Genomic DNA, 23,320 nt, shown 5'->3' on the forward strand with positions numbered 1-23,320 from the left:
GGTAAAATAGAAGATGTGCCATTTAAAATAGGGCCCCATAAGGCGCGATACCATTGTAAATAATACACAATTCCAACGAGATCCCTCATTCATATATGGCTTTTACATTCAACACACACTTGCAGTCGTGTGTGTGCACGTGTGTGAGCGTAACCAGAACCTACAGTGTTTAAAATAAATATAATTAAGATAATGTGACAGCTGTGTAATGAATTAAGAAACATGTTTTTAAACCTTATAAATTAAAACTTTCCCCATTTCTTCATTATCTTGATTTTGAGGAACATATTGTGTAATTTCAGGGGCTGGGACAGTGATGAATCAAATATTTTACAAACCTTTGAAATGCTGATGTATTTGTGGTTGAGGACTCTGTTTTTTTTTTAAACCACCATATGTTTCAAACCCAAACAATCTCTGCCATGCATCAGCTGGACTTTGGGGTTTTAACAAAAATGTGAGTTATTTCAGCCTGATTGGTGGGAAACTCACTTAATTCCACAAGATGACTAATGCTCCGACATAATAAACTCATTAAAAATCAAAGAAAAATATACCTCATCCCTACCCCTAACTAACACTTTTGACATAAGTCAGGCTTTTAAAATTTTTTCTAAAAGATAAACTGACTTTTTAAAAGAATACTCACTTTTAACATGGAACATGGTGAAATGAGGCACTGTTACCTTCCTCCCTGAATTATCTTTCTAATGAAAAGGGGAAACTGGAAGGGAGTTGGGGAATGGCCTTAAATTTCAGAATGAAGAAAGAAATGATTTAAAGGCAAAAACCTAGACCCTGAGGCTGGAGATGTCAAAATGCGGCACCCAGTGGTGAACTGGAGGAAGTGCAGCCTCCTGCGCTCAGGCACAGGCCGTCTACGGGAGCCCCACTGACCTCAGAGGGAGAGGGAGAGGTTCTGGTACTGTAGCCGCCCTGAGGGCAACTGCCCTGAAGCCCACCAATCTGGGATGGGGTGATGGCATTCAGTACCTTCAGCGCTTCACAGTTTTCAAAAAATGGGTAAGTTAATACCAGTTAATAGGTAGCTAAGTCAGAATTCTAATCCAAGCCCTTTTGATTTAAAATCCAGAGCCCTGATGCCTCCATTTAACTTAGAATGGACACAAATCTAGAAGTTTTGTCAACCAATTACACACAATTGTCTAAAGTTGGAGTGGTAATTCTTTCTTCTGAATTGCAAGACAGATTTATAGCTCTGTTTTTGAAAAAAGACCAAAACTGTTTGTAATGAAAGATTATTTTTCTAAGTACATGCATATACATATATATACACATACACATATATACACATGCATATTTATGCCTGTAGAAAATATATATGCTTGTTGTAGAAAGTTTGAAAAATACAAATAGGAAGAAAAAACCAAATCACTTAAAATCTACTTAAAGATGTATTTATTTCCAGTCTCTTACCTTTGTTTATATATAGAATGTATTTTTTTTTATAGAATTGGGCTCATTCTATAGTTAAAATGTTTACGTCAATATTTAACAACAAAAATATAATTTTATATAGAATGATTAACTTTCAAAACACTAGAAAGGGCATAGGTATACCCCAGACTGTAAGCAGTGGTGTAAATTGATGGCTTCTAAACAAATGTTTCAGAGATGGCTGATCCTCTTATCCTTAATCAATTCAGGAAAGGCCTAAATAGCTGGTATTATAGGAAAGAGCAGTGAAGAAAAAGTGAACCTGGCTCTGCCAACAGTGCTGGCAGGACGTTCAACAAGGTACTCACCTCAATGAACCTGTTCCTCTCTTGATCAACTAAGATGGCCACCTCTGTCCTGCCTAACTCAGAAATTTATCAGGAGTCCATGAAATGATGGCAATACAAACCCTCTGTGAATTACACTGTTACACAAACACTCTTCAAGGTTCTTGGGATCCTCCAAGGTAGTTAGCACCTGGTAAGCACTCTCATGGTTCTCTTTTCTTTCTAAAACTGAATGGTATGGCTCTCTTTTTGAAAACTGAACAGCAGCGTAACTTCCTGGTTCTTAATTATCTGTAAGGATCAGATGCTGAATTTATCTTTCCTATAGGCCCCTGACTACCTTGCCACACTGTTTTATGTCTAAAAACTCACCCCTACCTACTAGAGAACAGACTTGAGGATACGGGGAGGGGAAGGGGAAGCTGGGACAAAGTGAGAGAGTGGCATGGACATACATACACTACCAAACGTAAAATAGATAGCTAGTGGGAAGCAGCCACATAGCACAGGGAGATCAGCTCGGTGCATTGTGACCACCTAGAGGGGTGGGATAGGGAGAGTGGGAGGAGGGAGATGCAAGAGGGAAGAGATATGGGGATATATGTATATGTATAACTGATTCACTTTGTTATAAAGCAGAAACTGACACACCATTGTAAAGCAATTATACTCTAATAAAGATGTTTAAAAAAACCAAACCAAATAAACAAACAAAAACAAAACAAAAAACTCACCCCTTTTTATTCTAATAAAGAGGTAATTACATCCCCTCAGAGGTACTACACTGCTTGATGTGGGGTTCACTATGTCACTTCACATTTCTCACAATCTCACTGTCCTTCCCAGTTGTTCCAGAGCATCTCCCTATTGTTACATGATTATATGGGTAACTAATTTCCAAACAGAATTTCCTCATGGTTTTTTTTTTTAATAGTTATGCCATTCCTGACACTGTGTCTTCATCACTTCTGCCCACCCGCTTTTGACCTTTTCTATAGGACTGGTAACTTTCTTATCAATTAGATCCAATCAATAAGCTTCTATTACTATGTTTCCAAGGTACCGATCTATAAATACGTTCTTATTTGGTTAAGTCAGTTTGTCCATTTAATTTTACCACGACTAACACTAGGTGAGGCCTCTCATGTTTATTCTTGCTGGGCTTTTTCTGTCTCTTTCTCATGTTTAAATAAAAATTCCTTTTGTCTCATCTGGATAGAACATTTTAAATGCAACAAGAAGCCCAAGCCAGAGGGGACTGCATACATGTCCACACACACCCTGAGCAGAGTGTGCTGTCTTAACATACCCAAATAGCGGGACCAGGACACCTGGAGTATGTTACCACACTTACAGAGTAGGGGTAGAAACATCGATCAAGTCGATATCCCTCAAGTTATAAATAGTAAATGATTTAACTTGACCCGCTATCAATTCTCTAAAGAAATGTTTTCAAAACAACTAAACAAAAAACTTTCAATCAACCTGAGTCCCCTGTCAAGTTACTTTTACTCCATCTCATTCGGCTGCCCCCCCTCCCTTCCTGCACCAGTTTAGATTCCTGCTGGGTTAGGGAAGGGCAGGAAAAGGGAAGAGCAGAAGATTAGCAAAATGAAAATGGAAGGAGCAAAGATAAACAGTGAAAGGAATTAAAAAGACATTCATTTGTGAGGCTAATCAGAGTAGGAGTGAACTAAGGAAAAATTATCTGAAGACTCTAATATTTCTTTTCCCCATGAGAGGGGGGAATAAAAAACCCATGCTACATGTTGTGTTTGTTTTGCTTAAGTTAATGATAACTGAGTGTCAATATATATGTGGTCCAATAATCCACAATCTTGAGCCTTTTTCCTTAATTTTCATTCTCCCCAACAGCCCCACCGCTTAGCATTTGTTCACAGTGTCCTTGCTTATAATACCGTCCCAGTTCTTCAAGGCTTGGTTCAAATCTCATATGACCCATAAGGTTAACCATGCCTGCTCCACCCCATAGGCCTCTCCTGTCTGAAGAATCACTGGGCAGCTGTTACATGCTGCTGATGACTCCTCCCAACTGGATGAAATGCTTCTCCAGGGCAGGGAGCACGTCTCACCCACCGTTGGAGCCGCTTCTCCTTACACGGAATGATGGTGCCCAGCTCGTGCTCAGATCAGTTTATCCCCACATCCATCTAACAGGCATTTATCCCTTAACGCACAATGCTACACCTGCCACCATACTGGAGTCCAGCGGCCACTGCTCTTGTTCTGAAGCAAGCGTAACCGCTGCTCGTTTGTGTTTGGCTAACCCAGCTCTCCCGGAGGATAACTGCGGCTCTTCAGCCAACCCTCCCAGAAAGGCCATCCAGAAGTGGTCATCAGAGCCCAGCACGAGGCCTGACCCCACGCCAAAGGTTCCCATGGTGCCGAGGGGCTGTCCAGGTCTCCAAAGAGGGTTTTCCAGCTGTAAAATGCTCCTCTGCCAGGATAGCCCAGACTCACCCCATCCACTGTATAAACTTGCCTTTTTGAGCTGCAGAGATGGGATCACCACAGTAACACCCGCCACCACTGGGAAACTAGAGAGCCTGAGTAATTAACCATCTCTTGGTGATGGAATATCACAGAGAAGGAGAGCTATAGATATGCAAATCTCCATCACTCACCGTGAACACTCAGGGGAAAAACAGTTTTAGCATCTTTTCATGCTTTAAAAACATTTCAAAGAAAGAAAATTACTTACTGCCTTCCCACGTACAATGCAGAAGATTCAAAGCCCCTTCTACCCTCTTCCAGTGTGCCAGATGAAAGAATGCATATGCTATTGCTTCACTGTCCCCTCTCTTCAGGATATGTTCTGGGGGCAGAATTAAGCTTTTCATTTCTAGTAGGTACTGAAATAAAAAAAGGCAGGAGACAGATGTGTTAATACACAGTAATTTGGAATTCAGAATGGAAAATGGAGAGGTTGATTTCCCTAAAGCCGCCGCTCGTAAGCATTTCATCAAACCTGCAACCTCTTCACTACATTTGAAGGCAATTACTGAAACATCCAGCAATGCAAAGTTTGCTGGCAGGTAATTAGCCTTGTACTAGTTTCCTACAGTGAACATCAGAGGCTTTCAGGCTAAGATATTCTAATCAAAGAAATATATATATACATATACAGACTCAAACAGCAAAGAGGAAAATTTAGAAGACACAATAAGTTGGTATAATCTTGTAACCAGAATGAAAATACATGAAACAAACACATGAAGGTTAAGAAGTTTCATATGACTAAACCAACCACACTGGAGAGACCTGAGGATGTTTAGCACTGCCCGTTAGGTTTTCCTCACAGGTCTATCAAGGAGAAGGCCCTAGTCCTGCAGAAAGGGTCACCCGTAGCTGCTCAGGTGCTGGAGGAAGAGGGGTGGCAGCCTGGGCACAGGAAGACCCAAGGGAGGGGAGCAGTACAGACCCCAAACCACACTGTTCTTTCGGCTCCTTTCCGAAACACTGCAGGGGTCTCAGGAGCGCAGGGCAAGAATGGATATTCTTCCTGGGGGCTCACAGCAGACTAAGTTTCCCTTTGTACTCTTTCGTGTTTACCATAGAATAGAAAGGGAAGCAAATTCAGGCCGGTATTTTATATTTGCAGATGCTCACTTGTCTTTGCCAGCTGGCGTTCCCCGAACTCCACTCTTCACCACCTCCCCTCCGGATTCGTTCCCAACACACACACATACACACACACCCCACCACCACCACCCACTGTCACAACAACCCAGTCATCTCCTGTAAAATGGAGATTAGCAGACCACAGAGGTACGTGTTTCATGAAAACAGCACAAATACAGCGAAAGGAGGTGCTATGAGAAGAGATGTCCAACAATTTTAAATTTATGAAAGAGGGGGAAGAGTGGAAGAATCCGGATCCACAGAATGGGTCACAAGACACCCATCAATGTTTCGCTCTCATCTTGCTGTGGGTTCATACACTGGGCACGTGGGGTGCAGTGGCCTTTAGGCTTCCTCTCCTGTTAGCATGCTTGGCATCAGGGCACACCGCCCAGCAAGAGCCAGGTGGACACATTCCGGCCTCTTGGTTCAGCAAATGAAACTTTCCTTGCTCTGGGTCTGGTTATCTGAAGAAAGCTCCAAGCCTTAGGCCTCAAAGCAGGAAGAGCAGGAAATGAGAGCCCACCCCGAGAGCAGCGGAGAGCAGCCGTGCAGCCCTCACACTTGCGGAGCCGGTGGGCTTGAAGGCCCTCCATGATAGTAAGACCTCTTCCCAGGCTGGTCCATGAAAGGTGTTCATCATTATTATTAATTTTTTGCAGTACGCGGGCTTCTCACTGCCGTGGCCTCTCCCGTTGCGGAGCACAGGCTCCGGACGCGCAGGCTCAGCAGCCACGGCTCACGGGCCCAGCCGCTGGGCGGCATGTGGGATCCCCCCAGACCGAGGCACGAACCCATGTCCCCTGCATCAGCAGGCGGACTCTCAACCACTGCGCCATCAGGGAAGCTCTGGTGTTCATTATTTTGATGGGAGGTCCTCAAGCACGAGTTCATGTGCTTTTTTGAATTCTACATGTTACTGCCTTCTTCCTTCATCTTGTTTTGAAACAGTGAATGACAAAAATCTTTTAGGAAAAATAACGATTTTGAATTACCTAGTAATCCAACTAGCACTGTATCTATTGATATAATAAATATATAAATATAAGGTAGAATTTTATGTTCAGAAATATATCGTCTCGTGATTTTACCTTAATAGAAGCCTTTATGTCATGGCTTCTGCTGCTGCCCATGATGATTTTAGAAGGCCCCAAGAGTCGTAACTTGTAAAATGCTATGAACTCTATTAATTTTTTTTAATAATCATCAGGAGAACAAAGGAAAAGGAAAATTTCTTGCTTAATGAGTGCCCTAGAATAAGATTTTGACTTCTGAGTTTCTAATAATTATTTATAGCCTACCAAATAGTCAACTTTTTTTTATGTATCTTTATTGGAGTATAATTGCTTTACAGTGGTGTGTTAGTTTCTGCTATACAACAAAGTGAATCAGCTATACATATACATGTATCTTCATATGCCCTCCCTCTTGCATCTCCCTCCCACCCTCCCTATCCCACCCCTCTAGGTGGTCACAATGCACCGAGCTGATCTCCCTGTGCTATGCGGCTGCTTCCCACTAGCTGTCTATTTTACATTTGGTAGTGTATATATGTCCGTGCCACTCTCTCACTTTGTCCTAGCTTCCCCTTCCCCCGCTGTGTCCTCAAGCCCGTTCTCTTCACCTGTGTCTTTATTCCTGCCCTGCCACTAGGTTCATCAGTACCGTTTTTTTTAGATTCCATATATGTGCGTTAGCATACAGTATTTGTTTTTCTCTTTCTGACTTACTTCACTCTGTATGACAGACTCTAGGTCCATCCACCTCATTACAAATAACTCAATTTCGTCCCTTTTTATGGCTAAGTACTATTCCGTTATATACGTGTGCCACATCTTCTTTATCTATTCATCTGCCGATGGACACTTAGGTTGCTTCCATGTCCTGGCTATTGTAAATAGAGCTGCAATGAACATTGTGGTACATGACTCTTTTTGAATTATGGTTTTCTCAGGGTATATGCCCAGTAGTGAGATTGCTGGGTTGTATGGTAGCTGTATTTTTAGCTTTTTAGGGAACCTCCATACTGTTCTCCATAGTGGCTGTATCAATTTACATTCCCACCAACAGTGCAAGAGGGTTCCCTTTTCTTCACGCCCTCAAAAATATGGAATGGTCCACGAATTTGCGTGTCATCCTTGCGCAGGGGCCATGCTAATCTTCTCTGTATCGTTCCAATTTTAGTATAAGTGCTGCCGAAGCGAGCACACCGTTCCTTTTCATTTCTATGATTTAGGAAAGGCTTTCAAAGTCACATCTGTGAGAGAACTCTGCTCTTGGGCTAAGGAACATTCAGGAATAGGAGCACCTGAGAAGAAGTGGGCCTGGCAGCCACCCACATGTGGGTAGAAGTCTAAACAAACTAGGAAGGGGCGTGGCAGAGGAAACTTGGGGAAAGAGGGAGGAGTTTTAGAAAATTATCTACAAAGGGATATGTTAGATCTGTGTTGTCCAATACGGTAGCCTCTATTTAATGTGTGTCTATTTAAGTTTAAATCAATTAAAATCAAACAAAATTAAAAATTCAGCTCCTCAGTCCCACTAGTCGTATTTCAAGTCCTCGAGTGCTATATGGAGTTAATGACTACCCTACTGGACAATGCAGAGACATTTCTATGATCACAGAAGGTCCTAGTGGACAGCACTGCTTCAGACAATGGAAGTTTCTAACCCTGAAGTAACGGAAACAATTTTTAACATGAAAAAGTTTCACAGATGCCCATGATAGAAACTGTAAGTGTAGAATCTACTGATCAAAAATACACAGCATGGCAAATAGTTATACAATAAATAGTAATGATACAAGAATTCGTTCAAAAGTATTGTAGGCCACCAGGGCATCTACATATTTGGAAAGCAATAGTGCACATGTGTGTGAGACAGATGGTTTACTCAGACTGAACGTGGTGCATATGGCTTCAAGGACGTCGTCCACAGCCACCCAATGTGAGCCGTGAGGTAATGCTCTGTTTCTCCCCTAAGCTCCCTCTGATCTTTGTACATGTGTACTTTTCACAAACCACCTTAGATTAGCTATCCATGTGTCCTTCTCCTCAGCTCAATTATAAGTCCTCAAGAACACGAATCTCATTTCCCAAGAACTCTCTCACAATGAGCATCCCCTGGCCTCAGCAGCCTCGTGAGACTAACTAGAGCAACTCACCAAGGAAACTCAGCGGCCTTCTCATCGCATCTACTTTATGGCAGAAATAGGTTATGTCTATAAAGGAGATTTATACTGCAGCATAGTTCCAAACAAAATGTTGGCTCTAACCAAATAATGAAGGCTAATAACAACAATGTGTTAGGTTCCTGGCCAGGCTTAAAATGGCTGGCAAGATCGGTTCTCAACATGTGCAACATTTAAATTAGAAAGGCATGGAGCAACATTTCACATCTTCCTTGTTGAGAGAAAAATAAATGGAAGAGGGCAGATCCCTATCCACAAGTATGCAGAAATCAATTAGAATAACTGTAGCTTGCAAATCAGAGAACACTCCCTGCCTGTCTGCAATAGTTACTTGGCTTCTATTCGCTAAGCCAGCATCCTGTGCTATCTTGCTTGCCATCCTGCCTTTAACTTCCTTCCCAGATTCTCAAATCACAATGATCTTGAAGCAAGGCTTCTAAAGGTTTCGGAAGGAACTTTTCAAAATCTATTTGTGTCAGAATCTAGTTCCTATGCCCAAGATGGGAACATATAACGTTAGAACAGGCAAAGAGGAGCTGGGTAGTGCCTACTTATGGAGGTCTGTGAGCAGAGGCCGGCTCACCTGTCAGGAGAGATGCGTCCTGTCACAGGCTACCACACGTGACTGCTCAAGTCTCTTCTGTTAAGATCTTAAAACTCTATAATAATTAGAGTGAACATGATCCCAAAGTTGTCCTTCACACAGACATTAATGCCAAAAAATCCATACCCCCTTTTAGGATTTCAATACCGACAACAGCAGATGTCATATGAAAATCACTGGCAAAAATACAGGAATAAACAAAACGAGAAAGAACAGATTAATTAAACAACAGTACATTTAGATGATAGCTATCAAATTGTTCCCCAAAATCAGGTAGTAGAAGAATATTTACTAGCATGAGGAAATGTTCCTGACATATCATGAAGGAAAAGACCAAGTGTATCGTACAGATTATGATTTGGGTAATACAAATGTACATGTAGGCATTAAAAGCACTGGAAGGTCACAGATTGAATGTGAATGGTGGCAAAATATTTGATTTTATGGAAGATTAATTTCTTTTGTGCTTTTTCTATGCTTTCCAAGTTTTCTATAATAAGCATTTTAATATTTTTTCTGTCTATATATATATGTGCGTGTGTGTGTATATATATATATATATATAATACAAAACTATTTTCTAGACTTGCATCAAGAACGTAAACAGCAAACCACGCAAACAAACAAGATAACCAGAGAGAGCAATTTTTCATATGTGTACAGTGCTTTGGTGCAACTGGCTCTGAAAGAGGCTGTGAGCCCAGAAAAGATGTTTTTAAAACATCAGTAAAGGGTTCAGAGAATACAGCTAGTGCTACTTGGAAGACATGCTACATATTCTGAGTTTCAATGCTGTCCACACCCTGGACTCAGTAAGACGCACGCTGGAATAGGACAAAAATGACGCAGGAACTTCGGCTCGCTCAGGCCACGCTGCGATGAAGCCTGAGATGCACTGTCCCCCGGCCCTGGCCCCCTCCCCTCATCTGCCCTCTGCCCCTTTGCATCACTGTTTGAATCCTGTCTCTACTATTCCGCTAAGAGACCTTGGACAAGTTATTTAATTTCTTTCAACCTCAGGTTGCTCATCTGTTAAAACAGAAAAATAAAAATACCCATCTTGCTGTTTTAACTTTTGAATATTACACAGGATAATATTTGTAAAGCATTCACACGGCTCCTGGCACATAAGTATTCACCAAATAGTAGCTAGTTTTGTTAATAAACAAACAAAAAAATGAAGTATTTAAATTACTGTGGAGGTAAGTTATACTTCTTGTGTATGTGTGTCCCACAGATGATTGAGTCTGTTTCTAGGTAAAACACTTCAGCAATTTTATAGTAGTAGCAGTTCAGCTGAAGAGAACTGGCTGCCAGCAGAGTCACCAACTGACCAATATGGAGACAAACACAAAGCAAAGCTGAAATGCCAAATTCAGCCTGTGATCTGTAGTACCACTCAGGGGTCCTCTTCTCAAGGTAACTGTTTCTTGCTGGTTCACTTACCTATTCATCAGTTACTTTGCTTCATTCAAAAAATATGGGTGTGTTCACAGTATATCCCAAAGAAAGATATGGGAGTGCCGTAATGTCCCCCAAGGGCACAGATACAGCAGTGGCCACAGTGCTCTCTAACGATCTTCTGTGGGAGCACCCACAGTCTGCCCCAAGGGCACAGATATGGCGCACCCACAATTCACCTGAAGGGCACGGACATGATCAGGTCAGGTAACTACCTTGCTAATCCCTAATCTTTGTAGGAGTGTGTGTGTGCGCACGCATACGTGTACAAAGAAACGATAAAATTCAACATGGAGACTGCCTTAGTAAGAGGTCTATACTTAGTAATCAGGAAGCAAACGGGGAGCATTATCTCTGGGACAGCTTCACAGAAAAAATGAGTCAGTCTCACTAAATAAACAAAGGTTTACCTGTAAAGATGAGGGGAGGCAGAAGCCACTGCAAGGCTGGGCACCAAAGCATCAGAGGACACACTGGGCTTGCAATCTTGAGGTGCTTGAGTACTAACATGACAGGAATTGCCAACACTGATGAAGCACTAACGTGCGTCAAGCTTCTTATCTCAGGAACCCCTTACAGCTCTGTGAGGGAGCTGATAGTATTATCCCTAGTTTACAGATGGAAAAATGGACGCTTTGGGAAGTTAAATAGCTCATCCTGGGTTGCACAAGTTGTATGTGATGGAACCTGCGCCGGAACTCAGGTGGTATGCTACTCTCCGAGGGAGTGAAGCAGGAAAAGTGGTTGTAGAAGGTCTTGCATGCTATGCTCCAGAGTGTGACCTTCACCCGGAGTTATTCCGTGGTTTCAAACTTTGAGACACCAACAAATTTGTTCAAAGGAAAAAAAGGAAATATCAAACAGAATGTGCAAGTGACGTAAAACAAAACTCTGGGGATCTTGGGGGAGGGACCCACAAGAAGACTGAAGACCCTTATGGCTCCTAGGGAGACAGTTTGAAAACCTCTGCAGTAGGCAATCGGGAAGTGAGTTGGTACAGTTTGTGGTTTTGAAAGAAATGGGCAAGTCACGTGTAGGAGCACCCGACAGGGAAGAGATTCAAGTTAGCAAAGTCAGAAAGCTCCTGTCACGGTCCGAGTGAGGGGGTGATGAAACCGAGGACGGGGACTTCCCCTGGACGTGGTGCCTGGCTGAATCTGAGGGCAAGAGAAGGAATCAAAGGTCACTGTGACATTTCTAGTTTAGGAAACTAGAATAATGTGAGATCATTAGCTAAGATGAAGACACCAGAGGAGGAAAAGGCTTAGCAGCTGTCGTGCCTGCCAGACTTCTCTGCCTGCAGTGAGGAGTGAAGGTGTGCAGGTCTGGAGCCTGGGAGAGCAGCTGGAGACAGGGGTCTGGGTGTGCGGGGAGAGGCTGAGGCAGCGGCAGCGCATGAGGTCTCCCGGGAGGGCTGCAAGCAGGAAAGGAGAACCAACCTGAGGGTGAGCAGGGAGGAAGCGCTGCAGGCAACGAGTGCTCAGAGAGGCAGGAGTGGCCCAGGAGAAGGTGGCAAGGAGCCAAGATGACCTCAGATAGAAAAAGTGGTCAGTGGGACCAAATGCCCAGGAGACATGAGATAGGATGAGCTGGGGAGGCCGTGGCGGGAGTGACCTTGGTGGGAGCAGCTACAGTGGGTTTTGTTAAAGAAAGAGACCTCTTAGAAACGTTCTATTCCTGAGATACATTGCTAAAAACTGGTTTCTGCTCATTTTTCTCCGGGTCATATTTCCACAATACATTCTCCTTACTCTAATGCAAAAAAGCTTTGGAACAAAACATGACTCAATTCAAAAACAACTTATATTGAAATAATATTTCTGAAATATACCATTGATATACAATATCACAGACAATCTGCCAGGGTATTCTGAGTTTCTGCTTCCACGCTTCAAGCATTTTTAAATGTTAAAACCCACTACACATTTTGTTTCCTAAATTGGATTAAAAAGCAATTTTATACTCTGTCAATCAGCTTTACCAAGATATAAAGGGAGGCCTGCATTAGTGTTTGCAAGAAATAGAATTTCCATCATTATAACAAGGTCCTGTGGACACTCCATTGGCAGATACATTTACCAGGATGTTTTCCCCCACGAGCCTTTCAAAATTCCCGTGAAATTTTAGATTAACATGATATGAGCTTTTTAAAAAAAAATGCAAATTTTTAATGGGAATGCATTTCTGTCATAACATTCTTCATTCTTTGCTCTCCATTTTTCTCACGACTTTCTCTCCATACTCTGATATAATTTAAAAACTAGATCTTCACCCCAATATTCTGTCAAGCTCAGGCTGCTCTGTTGGTAAATAAGCTTTAGGAGCATGGTGAGCCCCCTTCCGCCAGCACCCTCAGGGTGCCAACTGCACCCCCTGCAGGTCCCTGGGTGGGCCCAGTAAGATGAGCACGAGGTTTAATAGTGCCGGGATTTTAGGCAAGATGAAGAAGAAAGCTTTTCCCCATCGGTGCTGGTGATCTTTCTTGATTTTTCTCCCTCGATAGCTCCACCCACAACACCCAAGCATCCCAGGTAGCTGGGGCTCAGCATGGGTGTAGGGCCTCCTGTTCTATGCGTGGGACCTCGCAAGCTGGGGGTTTTCCCGTGGTGGTGGTCAGGGCTCACAGGCTTCTCTCTGTATGCAGAGGTGCGTCGGGGTTGCAGGGCTACCAGCCTTCTCATTCCAGTTTCATCACAGCGGTTCTACTTTTAATTACTTTGTTCATTGGGGTTTCACATAAGATTGCGTTAGGAGGGAAAAACTGTTTATTGCTTTAAAAATAATAAATCGTTATTAATTAGTTTGTCGTTCCTGTTTTGTTTGGGTTTTTTTTTTTTTTTTTTTGGTGGCGGAAGCAGGAGTGGCTATGCTAGAACAAGAATACAAGGCAGAGGTCAGAAACGGGCACCTCTTAATCAGCAAAGGACTTAGCCAGCAGTTACAAACTGGAAATCCCTGAAGACAACAGCTGCAGCCAGAACGTGCTAGAGACTCCTCTCAAATCTGGAGGCCTGAGGAGAACCTGTGGGTACTCCAGGTCAGGGCCCTGTAGCGCCACTGTTACACTCTCTGGTTATCCTTCTTCAGACTAGGGTGGTCCAAGAAGTACCATTAATGCATGTTTCTAGGCAGCCCCTACTTCCACCCAGCATGCAAGTGCAGAAATAGAGCTGAAGGTACAAGCAAAGCGGCGATGAAAGGGCCAGCACGTATCGCGCACCTACTACGCACTGAACGAGTTACACAGTGTAATTCCACTTACTTTTCAACAACCTTATGAAGACTTAACTCTTATCCCCATTTTAGCAAAATAGAAATAGGCAGGGAGCTAATTAACTCCTCCTTCCCATACTTCCCTCTGGTCCCATGGACAGGAAGTGGGTGTCCTTGTTTTGAACACTTTTGAACTCTTTCAATAATACTTGATAGGTCTGCCTACCTTTATGTTGGTACCCTTTGCACCATCATTGTAATTAATGCTTTCTCAGTAATAATAGGAACTCTACATACTTGGCCTGACAATTCAGACACGCACATGGCTGAAAATGTTCCACGTTACTAGTAGTGGCAAAGGAATGCAAACTAAAAGAACAGAATTCCAGCTGTACTTAATAAAATCATAATTTTTTTCTCCTTCTCTCACTCTCTCTGTTTCGTTTTTGTTTTTAGACAAACTGCTAAATGCTGGCGAAGGTGTGAGGAAATGGAAAAGTAGGAGTCACCAGCTGATGGGAGTGTAAACTGCTACAATTTTTTTGGTAAGCAACTTGGCAGTAAATATCAAGAACCCTGAAGTGCTTCTACATGTTACTCAGTCATTCTCATTCTGTAAATTTATCCTAAGAAAATAATCTTAAAGACCAAAAAATCTTTATGCCCAAAGAGGTTCACTACTGGAGTTGACCACAACCTGATGTCTACAATTAGAGGATGCAAGAACCAAATCATTCTCTTCAACAAATGTTGCTGGAAAAACTGGGTATCCACATGCAGAAGAATCAAACTGGACCCATATCTTACCCCACAGGCAAAAATCAACTCCAAATGCATTAAGAGTTAAACATAGGTGAAAAAAATTCCTAACACTGGTCTTGGCAATGATTGCTTGGATATGATACCAAAAGCACTGGCAACAAAAGCAAAAGTAGACAAGTGGGACTACATCGAAATAAAAAGCTTCTGCACAGTGAAGGAAACAATCAACAGAGTGAAAAGGAAACCTATGAAATGGGAGAAAATATCTGTAAACCGTAGCTGAAAAGGAGTTAATATCCAAATAAATAAGGAACTCTTCCAACTCAATGTTTAAAAATAACCTGATTTAAGAGTGAGCAAAGGACTTGAAATGCCATTTTTCGAAAGAAGACATACAATGATCAACAGGTACATGAAAAGGTAACATCACAGATCATCAGGGAAATGTAAATCAAAACCACATTAAGATATCACCTCACACATGTTAGGATGGCCACTATCAAAAAAATAAAATATGACAAGTGTTAGCAAGGAAGTGGAGAAACTAGAACTCCTGTGCACTGTTGGGGGAATGTAAAATGGTGCAGCCGATATGAAGACCCCTCAAAAAATTAAAAACATGATCCAGCAATCACACTTCTGGGGATTCATCTAAAAGAACTGAAAACAGAATCCTGAAGAGATATTTACACTCCCATGTTCACAATAGCTGAGAAGTGGAAACAACCTAAATTTCCATCAACGAAAGCATGAATAAAGAAAATGTGATATATATACACACAAACACACACACACACACAATGGAATATTATTTAGTCTTAAAAAAGAAAGAAACCCTGCCTTATGCTACAATATGGATGAACTTGGAGGACATCATGCTAAGTGAAATAAGTAACAGAAGGACAAATACTGCATGATTCCACCTATATGAGGTAGCGAAAGGAGTAAAATGCATAGCAGCAGAAAGTAGAATGGTGGCTACCAGGGCCTGGGAGGAGGGAGAAATGCAGAGTTGCTGTTCGACTGGTATAAAGTGTCTGTCACGAAGATGAAAAGGTTCTAGAGATCTGCTGTATGACGACAGGCTTATAGTTAACAACGCCGTGCTGTATACTTAAAAATTTGTTAAGAGGGTAGATTTTATGTTATGTGCTTTTTATAACAAAAAAAAAGGAAGTAAATCATCCAGAGAATATTTTAAAACGTTTGAAGGCACATGGCTAAAAGACGTGCACTTTACTGTTAAGTTAGAGGATAACCATTTTAAGGTCAGAGAACTCTGAAAATCTGATGATCCTCCCCCAGGAGGAATAAATTTACCCCCAATTCCCAACCATAAAGTCCAACTGAAGCGTCCCATGTTAATTTTTAAAAATATGAATATGCTATGTGATTATGATTCCTAAGTATGAAAAATGCATAGGAAAAAGGCTAAAAAAATGGTCTTAAATATGACTAGATATGATGGGATTATGAATGGCTTTATTCTTTTCTCAAATATAAAAATTATTATTATAATACCACTACAGAGGGAAAAACCATATCTAATACTGCTTGTAACAAACCAATAATTTAGTCTATTTTGGAAATTTGTCAAAATGAAATTTATCTTTAGCACCCTGAAGGAGTGAATGTAACATCCTGCAAACCAAAAATGTGTCTCTTCACAGGGAGAGCCTTACGATGGAGGTGTAGCATACTAAGAGCACATAGCACTAATTAACTTAGGTCTGTGTAAAGTAACGGATCACTGATAGAAATGCGTCCCTCCCATGTCAACCTTGTCCAGCTGGGCAAGAGCAGGGCAGGTGAGGAAGCACATTTTCCGGGAAAGTGGAAGAAAAAAACTGAAGCCCAAAATCCATTAAACAGTATATAGCAATACAACATAACAATACATAGATAATACAGAACAGAGCTGAACTTACCCTTCATTTGTCCAGCATTACATGAGTGAAATTTTCTTGAAAAAAATGGAGAAACTCTCTTTAAACTCAAAACTGCTATTTTAATCACATTAAATGGGAAAGTCCTCTAATGGTTTAAAGATTTGTCTTCTTCAACTGTGTACCCAGTTCTTGGAAATCACCAGCATGATTAAGATCCTAATACCCCTAGTCATTCTCAAAAAGAGGTGAACAGTAAGCACATAATCAATGCACTGTAGTGAGAGACCAGAGGGGGAAGACTGATTCTGGGACAAGGAGAGCACAGGCTTCCTGGTGGTGACTTGTAATGGTGGGGGTGAAGGATGAGGAGGACTGCCTCAGAAGCAGCAAAGAGGGAAGAGGAGAAGAATGTTTCTGGAACAGTAAGTGGACTGTTGGAAGGATCTAGAAAAAAATGAAAAACAAGTTGGGTTAGATCATGAGGGGTCCTGAAGAACTATCCAAGGAGTTGGTACCTTCCATAGGGTTGGAGACACTGCTGCACTTCCTTGGGAGGGGAGTAACACAATTCGATTCGTAGTATGAGCCTATGGGCTGCTTCCTCCTTATAATCTGCTGCAATCCAAGGCTTCAGAAATCCTCATGTTTAGAATCTAACGGCTTCAGAGGCTCTCCTTCAGAACAGAAATCCATGGCTTTTTACTATTGTTATTTATTTATTTATTTTTCAGTACGTGGGCCTCTCACTGTTGTGGCCTCTCCCGTCGCTGAGCACAGCCTCCGGACGCGCAGGCTCAGTGGCCATGGCTCACGGGCCCAGCCGCTCCGCGGCATGTGGGATCCTCCCGGACCGGGGCACGAACCCATGTCCTCTGCATCGGCAGGCGGACTCTCAACCACTGCACCACCAGGGAAGCCCTACTATTGTTATTTATTTCCCAGTCCTGAGATGTGGTTAGGAGCTATACTCCCTACTCCTCATGTTTGCAGGTAAAGAGAGTTCCTAAGAATAACCCTCCTGGGGTAAATAACTAATATTTATCATTGGATGTTGAAATATTAACTATGCTTACTGGGATACCAGTTGGAACTAAGATGGAAATTTATGGAAGGCGGTTCACAGTTATCATATTTGGTATTTTTTTCTCCTGCCAAGCAGACTATAATTGGGTAAAACAGCGTGTATATACTGAAAATTCCTGTGGTGGGCCACTGACAACTTCTTGTGAAAGAGAAAAAGAAGGCTATGGCAGTGTTTAAGACATGATAATATCCTGAAGAAATATGAATTGTCTACAGGGAATTGAGTGCCTTGGGAAGGGATGTGGCCGCCATCATTTGAAGGTTCAAGCCTAGGCTGGTCTGCCACCTGGTGGGATCTGGGGGTCAGTGGAGGGAGATGTTTAAGAGCCGGACAACCCAGAATCAGTTCAGGCTCTGTCATTTAATTACTGTGTGACCAAGAGCAGATTACTTAACCTCTCCAAACCTGCAGTGCCCTCATCTATGTAGCAGGGATAATAATGTGATACACTTCACAATGTTGTTATGAAAAATAAATGAGATGGCATATGTAGTTCAGTTAGCACTGTGCTTGCCACATAGTAAACATTAATAGAAACCAAAAATAAACATAATTATCATAGTATCATTATGAGGAGAGATTTAAGCTTAAAATGGGAAGGTGTCCTACATGACATTTAAGATCCCTTCTTACAACAAGAATCTACGTGTTTATATCCTCCACTGATGTTTCATTAGAATTAAGGCTATTCTCTGCCTGAAAAGTCATATACATATATATACACACACACATACATGCGCGTGCACGTGTATGTACATTCGTGGTCACGCAGATGTGTGCACGTATGCACGTGTATGTGCATGTCTGCTAAAGCATTAGCAAGCAGTCCAACAAACAGAACACGTATAAAAGATGTTTATAGCAGCCTGCATACGGTACACGAGTACCAGAGGTTTGTGATTAATTCTGAACATATGAGGTCAGTAGCTCACAGGGCTTTTTCCCCACAGAAATGCCAATAATGAGGACGATCTGGAAACAAGTTTCCCCCTCAGCACAATCACCAACAAAGCAAAGGGATGGAGAATCAGTTTACCTACATGCCCTATCTTTTCTCAGTTTCATGATTAGAAGGTAAAGTGAAATCAAATTATTTCAACTTTTTCAAATAATTTCCACTTTTAGAAGACTTCTGTTTTGCAAGCAGAATGCAGTTGACTGAGGTTAAATTCTTCCATGGCAGCTTTAAACTATTTCTTAGGGCTTTTACTACTCTTCTGGAGGCTCAACCATTTAAGACCATTATCTAGAATGAAACGACAGCTTCAATTAAGATATCTAACCAACAAGTATTGTTCCAGTTTTCTATCTTGTGTCCCAGGATTACAAGGCTCAGGGTGGTATAACTGGAAAAATTAAGATTCAGGTCCCATACTTGAGGAGCTGCCAACGAGCTAAATATTAATAATTTTACTAGTTTACAGACACACAGCACTCAAGGATTTTCAAAGAACTTCGGACATATTATCTCACTGGATCTTTATCACAGAAGATAGGTGAGTCTTGTATTTTTATCTTCATTTGGAAGATGAGGGAAAACTTTGAGTTCAGAGATGCTAAACCCAAGATCCCATGGCTAATAAATGACAGAGCCAGATTTGGAACCCAAGTGTTTGTCTCAGAATCTAGGACTCTATTGCCCAATACTACTTTTAAAAGAGGCTTATTTATTTTAAGGCTATTTTATGAGCTACAGAGCTCATAAAATAGCTCTGTAGTTACAGAATGGTATTCAATAAATATTAATTGATGACCTAAGTTTACTGTAATTCAGGACAATATTTTCATGATTAGTTTTACATTTTAATCAAATTTGAATAAACATTTTTTAACTTAGCTGAAAAAATGTTAAATAGATATATTTTATACCACCCTATATACAGTACCTAAGTCTACAAATACTATGTTGGTCATTATCCACTGAAACTAGAGTGGATAAATACATCCTTCTGCAAATATGGCACTGTGCACCACTCTTCAATTTCCTGTTTTGTGAGAAGATGACCGTGACCTGAGTAAAACCTCAGGAATGATATTAGATCACTTATCTTTGTCACTCTGGATATCAACAAATTAAAGTAGGCAAGTCCATAAATCATCACACAGGCACACATACACACACCCAACCCCACCCTTTGCTACAGTACTGCAACAAAACAAGAAGACAGCCTTCCTTTGTCATTTTTCACCAGTGAAAGTCTTCATCAGACATTTTGCCAAGAAAACCGTCTTGTAGTACCTGATGTGAACTGCAGGAGGTTTCCTAGAGGTCAAAATGTGTTTTATAATATCAAGAAACTGAAAATGGCCCTCAGCCACGTGCCTATCACGTAGTAGGTACTCAAATACGGGTAAGTCATGAACACACACTCCTCTTCTGAATAAAAGATTACAGAAATATCCTCTGCCATGATTTGACTCCCTTAAAATCAAATTCTTAAAAAAATATATGGGAAATATTGCATATTTATAAATAGGTCAGTCATGTGGTTAACAAGACAAATATTTCCTACTATATATATACCTATTAAAATGGCACTCACAAGTCAAAAGAAAACTACTTCTTCATACTTTGAGGTTTTCCTCATTATTTGCTGGCCAATACTGATTACCTATCATTTACTTATGGAGATACAGAATGTCATATTAGTATTTTTTACCACTTTTATTCACAACAAGGTTCATTTCTCGAGTTGGTTCTAAGTAAGACTATCACTGGCGTGCAATTCCTATCAAATGCATCAACACCCTTGGGATCTCCATATTTTGCCACTTTCAGGCTTCCTGACCTGGCCTGCCTAAGCTAGGTCCATCAATTTACCCTTACTGTATGAAGCCCGAAAATGGGCCCCAAAGCCTCTTGTTTTTTTACTTAAAAACAAGGCTAATAAGCATAGGCTCTACAGGGCCTCAACATTCATTGGTTGCAATTCATTTTTTTATAACTGGTGCATTGGAGACATGACATTGTGGTCACTGAACACTCTCTGCTATCATAAAGAGTTCCTATGGGGATTCCACAGACTCACTTTTGGCACATGAGGATTGAATTCCACAGCTCTATGAATGGCCTCTACTGCATTCATCTCTGCCGTGCTCAGCCCCCGCCGAGATGCAGCCTCGGGAGAGAATCTGAAAAGCAGAAAGACAAACACCATCCAGTTGGGACCACTGCTTGGGCATTAACCTGGAAAGGCATCTACACATCAAGGGCCCAGAAAACCACAGCGAGCCAAAGGCATGAGCTCTCCAAACCTCCACTACACAGAACCTCTGAGTGACCCCTCAGACAGAGGCCAACAAAAACCCCAGCAGAAGCAGAAAGCGTGCTTGCATCTAATCGCGGCAGGAATTAAATTCAGCTGTGAAGTCTCTCTGTCTAAATAGCTAATCTAAGTTTTCTAGAAGGTACCTGCTTAGGTCAGGGGAGGGGGTAGGACTGACAAGGGCAGACAGTGTAGGAAAAAGAGAAAACTAGGTTACAGAAGAGCGCACTTGGTTAAAAACAGAACTGGGGAGAATTTTAAAGGAGGCTCCCAACCCAATGTCAGTGCTGCGATGGAGGGTTAAGTCTTGCAGCTTCAGCAGCAGGCGAGCCTGCTTGGGGCTGTTCCGGCAGGGGGAGTGTGCATGCCCAAACTGCGGGCGAGACACCTGCCCAAGTGAATGAAAAAAACCAGACCATGCAATCTCTTTCTCACCTCACACCCAGGGCTAACTCCAGAGCTGTGCTTGGCAGGCAGACACCACAGGGGAAGCTGTGACAACCCTGGCCCTGCCCTCCCAAGCTGGAGTCGCTGTGTAGGGAGAAAAGATGTTGCAGTAGGTACTGGCGATCTACAGGATAAAAAAGAATGAAAGAAAATTACTTCGGTCTTGAAGTGCACACACACTTAACAGCAAACCTGTCTGACACAGCAGAGGCTGTTTTCTTTTCCTGTTATCTGCTTTTCAGTGCTACCGAGGGAGTGTATCGGGAAGTGTAAGCGTTTATGAACTCAAAACCAGTTAAGCCATCTATTTCTTTCACCTGCCAGTCATCTTGGGGGTTTATGGAAATTCTCTATACCACAGTCACCTGCCTGAACAAAACGGGCAAATGTCCCACTGTGATGGTGACTCAAGGTAAACGGATCCTGGGTGGGGAGTTAGTTTGGAATTGATGAGGTAAGGAAAGGGAGATGACCATCCCCTTTTGCCATATTAATATGTTTGTTATGACTACTACCCCGCCCTGGACTGCTGGAGGAAGAGGAATATGCAAAAAAATGAATCAAAGAAGGCATTTTGTATAAGTCCCAAGCAGGCCTTTTGGTATCTACTGTCTGGCAAAAAAAAAAAAAATAAAAGTCACCTCAGAGGCATGGAGTTTCATATAAATCCCTCTTTAGGAACCCACACACCATTACAATACCTGGCGATATACATTCCCTCCTTCTAGTAGTGAAAGAAAAGAAAATGCAGGTTTTGGAAAATGCATGCTCATAAGCAGGGGTCTCATAGACTAAGAAAAACTTGCAGAGAAAGCCCTCAGAGACAACACATCTCCTTCCGTCCAGACCAGCATCTGTACTGCACAGGCTACTATCCACTTACTTGTCAGAGACAGCTCTCGCTTTGAGCAAGGCTGCTGTGTAGCATATCGTTGCCGACTTTGGTAAGCTTATATCTGTTAGAGAGAAAAAAAGGAGGAACTGTTATAAATCTGTACAAACAAAGAGCAATGATTTTTTAATGCACTAGCATTTTAATCATGTAAGCCTAAAGAGCATAAATTAAGAATATTTTAACTGTTCCTTATGTAGCCAAATGGTAGGTGAAACTAAGGGTAATTCATACTTTTGTGAATAATTCAAATTTCAAATCCACCACACTGTTCAGCAATCACCTTTTATTTAAAATATGGATTTTTCATATGTTGAGTTTATTTAAGCAGAGAATAGCTATAAATACATAAATTTAAATATGACATGAATAGTCTTGATATCAAGAAAGGCAAACAGGACTTCTTTGTTAACTTATAAAATTTCTCAAGAGGCATATGAAATATTAAAGTGAAAAAAAATTACCTGGATTCTTTTTTAAATATAAGGTTTTTTAGTGATAAATAAATTTATTTAAAAATTATTCTTTAGTTTTTCTTTAGTTAGTATTCTTTAGTTATTCTTTTAGTATTCTTTAGTTATTCTTCAGATTTAAACCAGATTTCATGAAATTTATATTTAGTTTTTTTGTTAAAATTGGAAAGAGAAATCTTTATGAGGATATATTATGAAATCTTTATAAAACTACACAATTTTTGTTCATTCAAACCCATGATAAAGCTCCTTTCATATGAAGCCTAATTTGTTGCCCAGAAAAACAGTTCCTTTCAGTTTGTACAGAAAATTTCAGATGGAGGGGTGGGAACGGGTACCAGATTCAGATAGAGTTTACAGGCAAATAAAAGCACAGAGTACAACTAAGAGGAGATAAGTGCAAAGAGGGTAGTCCCTCTGGGGGCAGGGGGTAGGACTTGTTTTTAAATTATGATCCTATTTCGCACCAGAACTGTCTTTCTTTAACACTCAGACTAGGTAAAAATATGCCATTCCCAGGTGCTACAAAATTCACCCGAGGTTAGAAGAACTCTTAACACCTGGAACGCCCTCCAAGTTTCTTTCGGGCTGTTTTCAACTTTAGAAGAATTACATTACGGTAGGGATGAAAAGGAAAGTCCATAACTAGACA

The 23,320-nt window shown here is 41.4% G+C and overlaps 1 protein-coding gene and 1 non-coding gene across 13 annotated transcripts in view; both read right to left on the bottom strand.

The window, feature by feature from the left end:
* Positions 1 to 23,320, bottom strand: part of ST7 (suppression of tumorigenicity 7) — a 256,441-nt gene that overhangs the window by 15,742 nt on the left and 217,379 nt on the right. For 9 of the 12 annotated variants that reach the window (XM_027102111.1, XM_027102109.1, XM_027102114.1 and 6 more), the window contains 3 exons: positions 22,187 to 22,259; positions 20,620 to 20,722; positions 4,468 to 4,618 (listed from right to left, as the gene is read on the bottom strand). In XM_027102111.1, coding sequence (XP_026957912.1) covers positions 4,468 to 4,618; positions 20,620 to 20,722; positions 22,187 to 22,259 — 327 coding nt within the window. Of the gene's footprint in view, positions 1 to 4,467; positions 4,619 to 16,135; positions 16,951 to 20,619; positions 20,723 to 21,291; positions 21,428 to 22,186; positions 22,260 to 23,320 lie in introns of those variants that run through there. The other 3 variants (XM_027102119.1, XM_027102120.1, XM_027102117.1) reach the window with 3 other exon arrangements.
* On the bottom strand, positions 7,489 to 7,595 carry LOC113618615 (U6 spliceosomal RNA). The gene has a single exon (XR_003432051.1). It is a non-coding gene; the product is annotated as a U6 spliceosomal RNA (small nuclear RNA).

This window comes from Aethalodelphis obliquidens, unplaced genomic scaffold (genome assembly GCF_003676395.1).
Source record: "Aethalodelphis obliquidens isolate GAN/ISIS:26980383/991018 unplaced genomic scaffold, ASM367639v1 scaffold5, whole genome shotgun sequence".
NCBI lineage: Eukaryota > Metazoa > Chordata > Mammalia > Artiodactyla > Delphinidae > Aethalodelphis > Aethalodelphis obliquidens.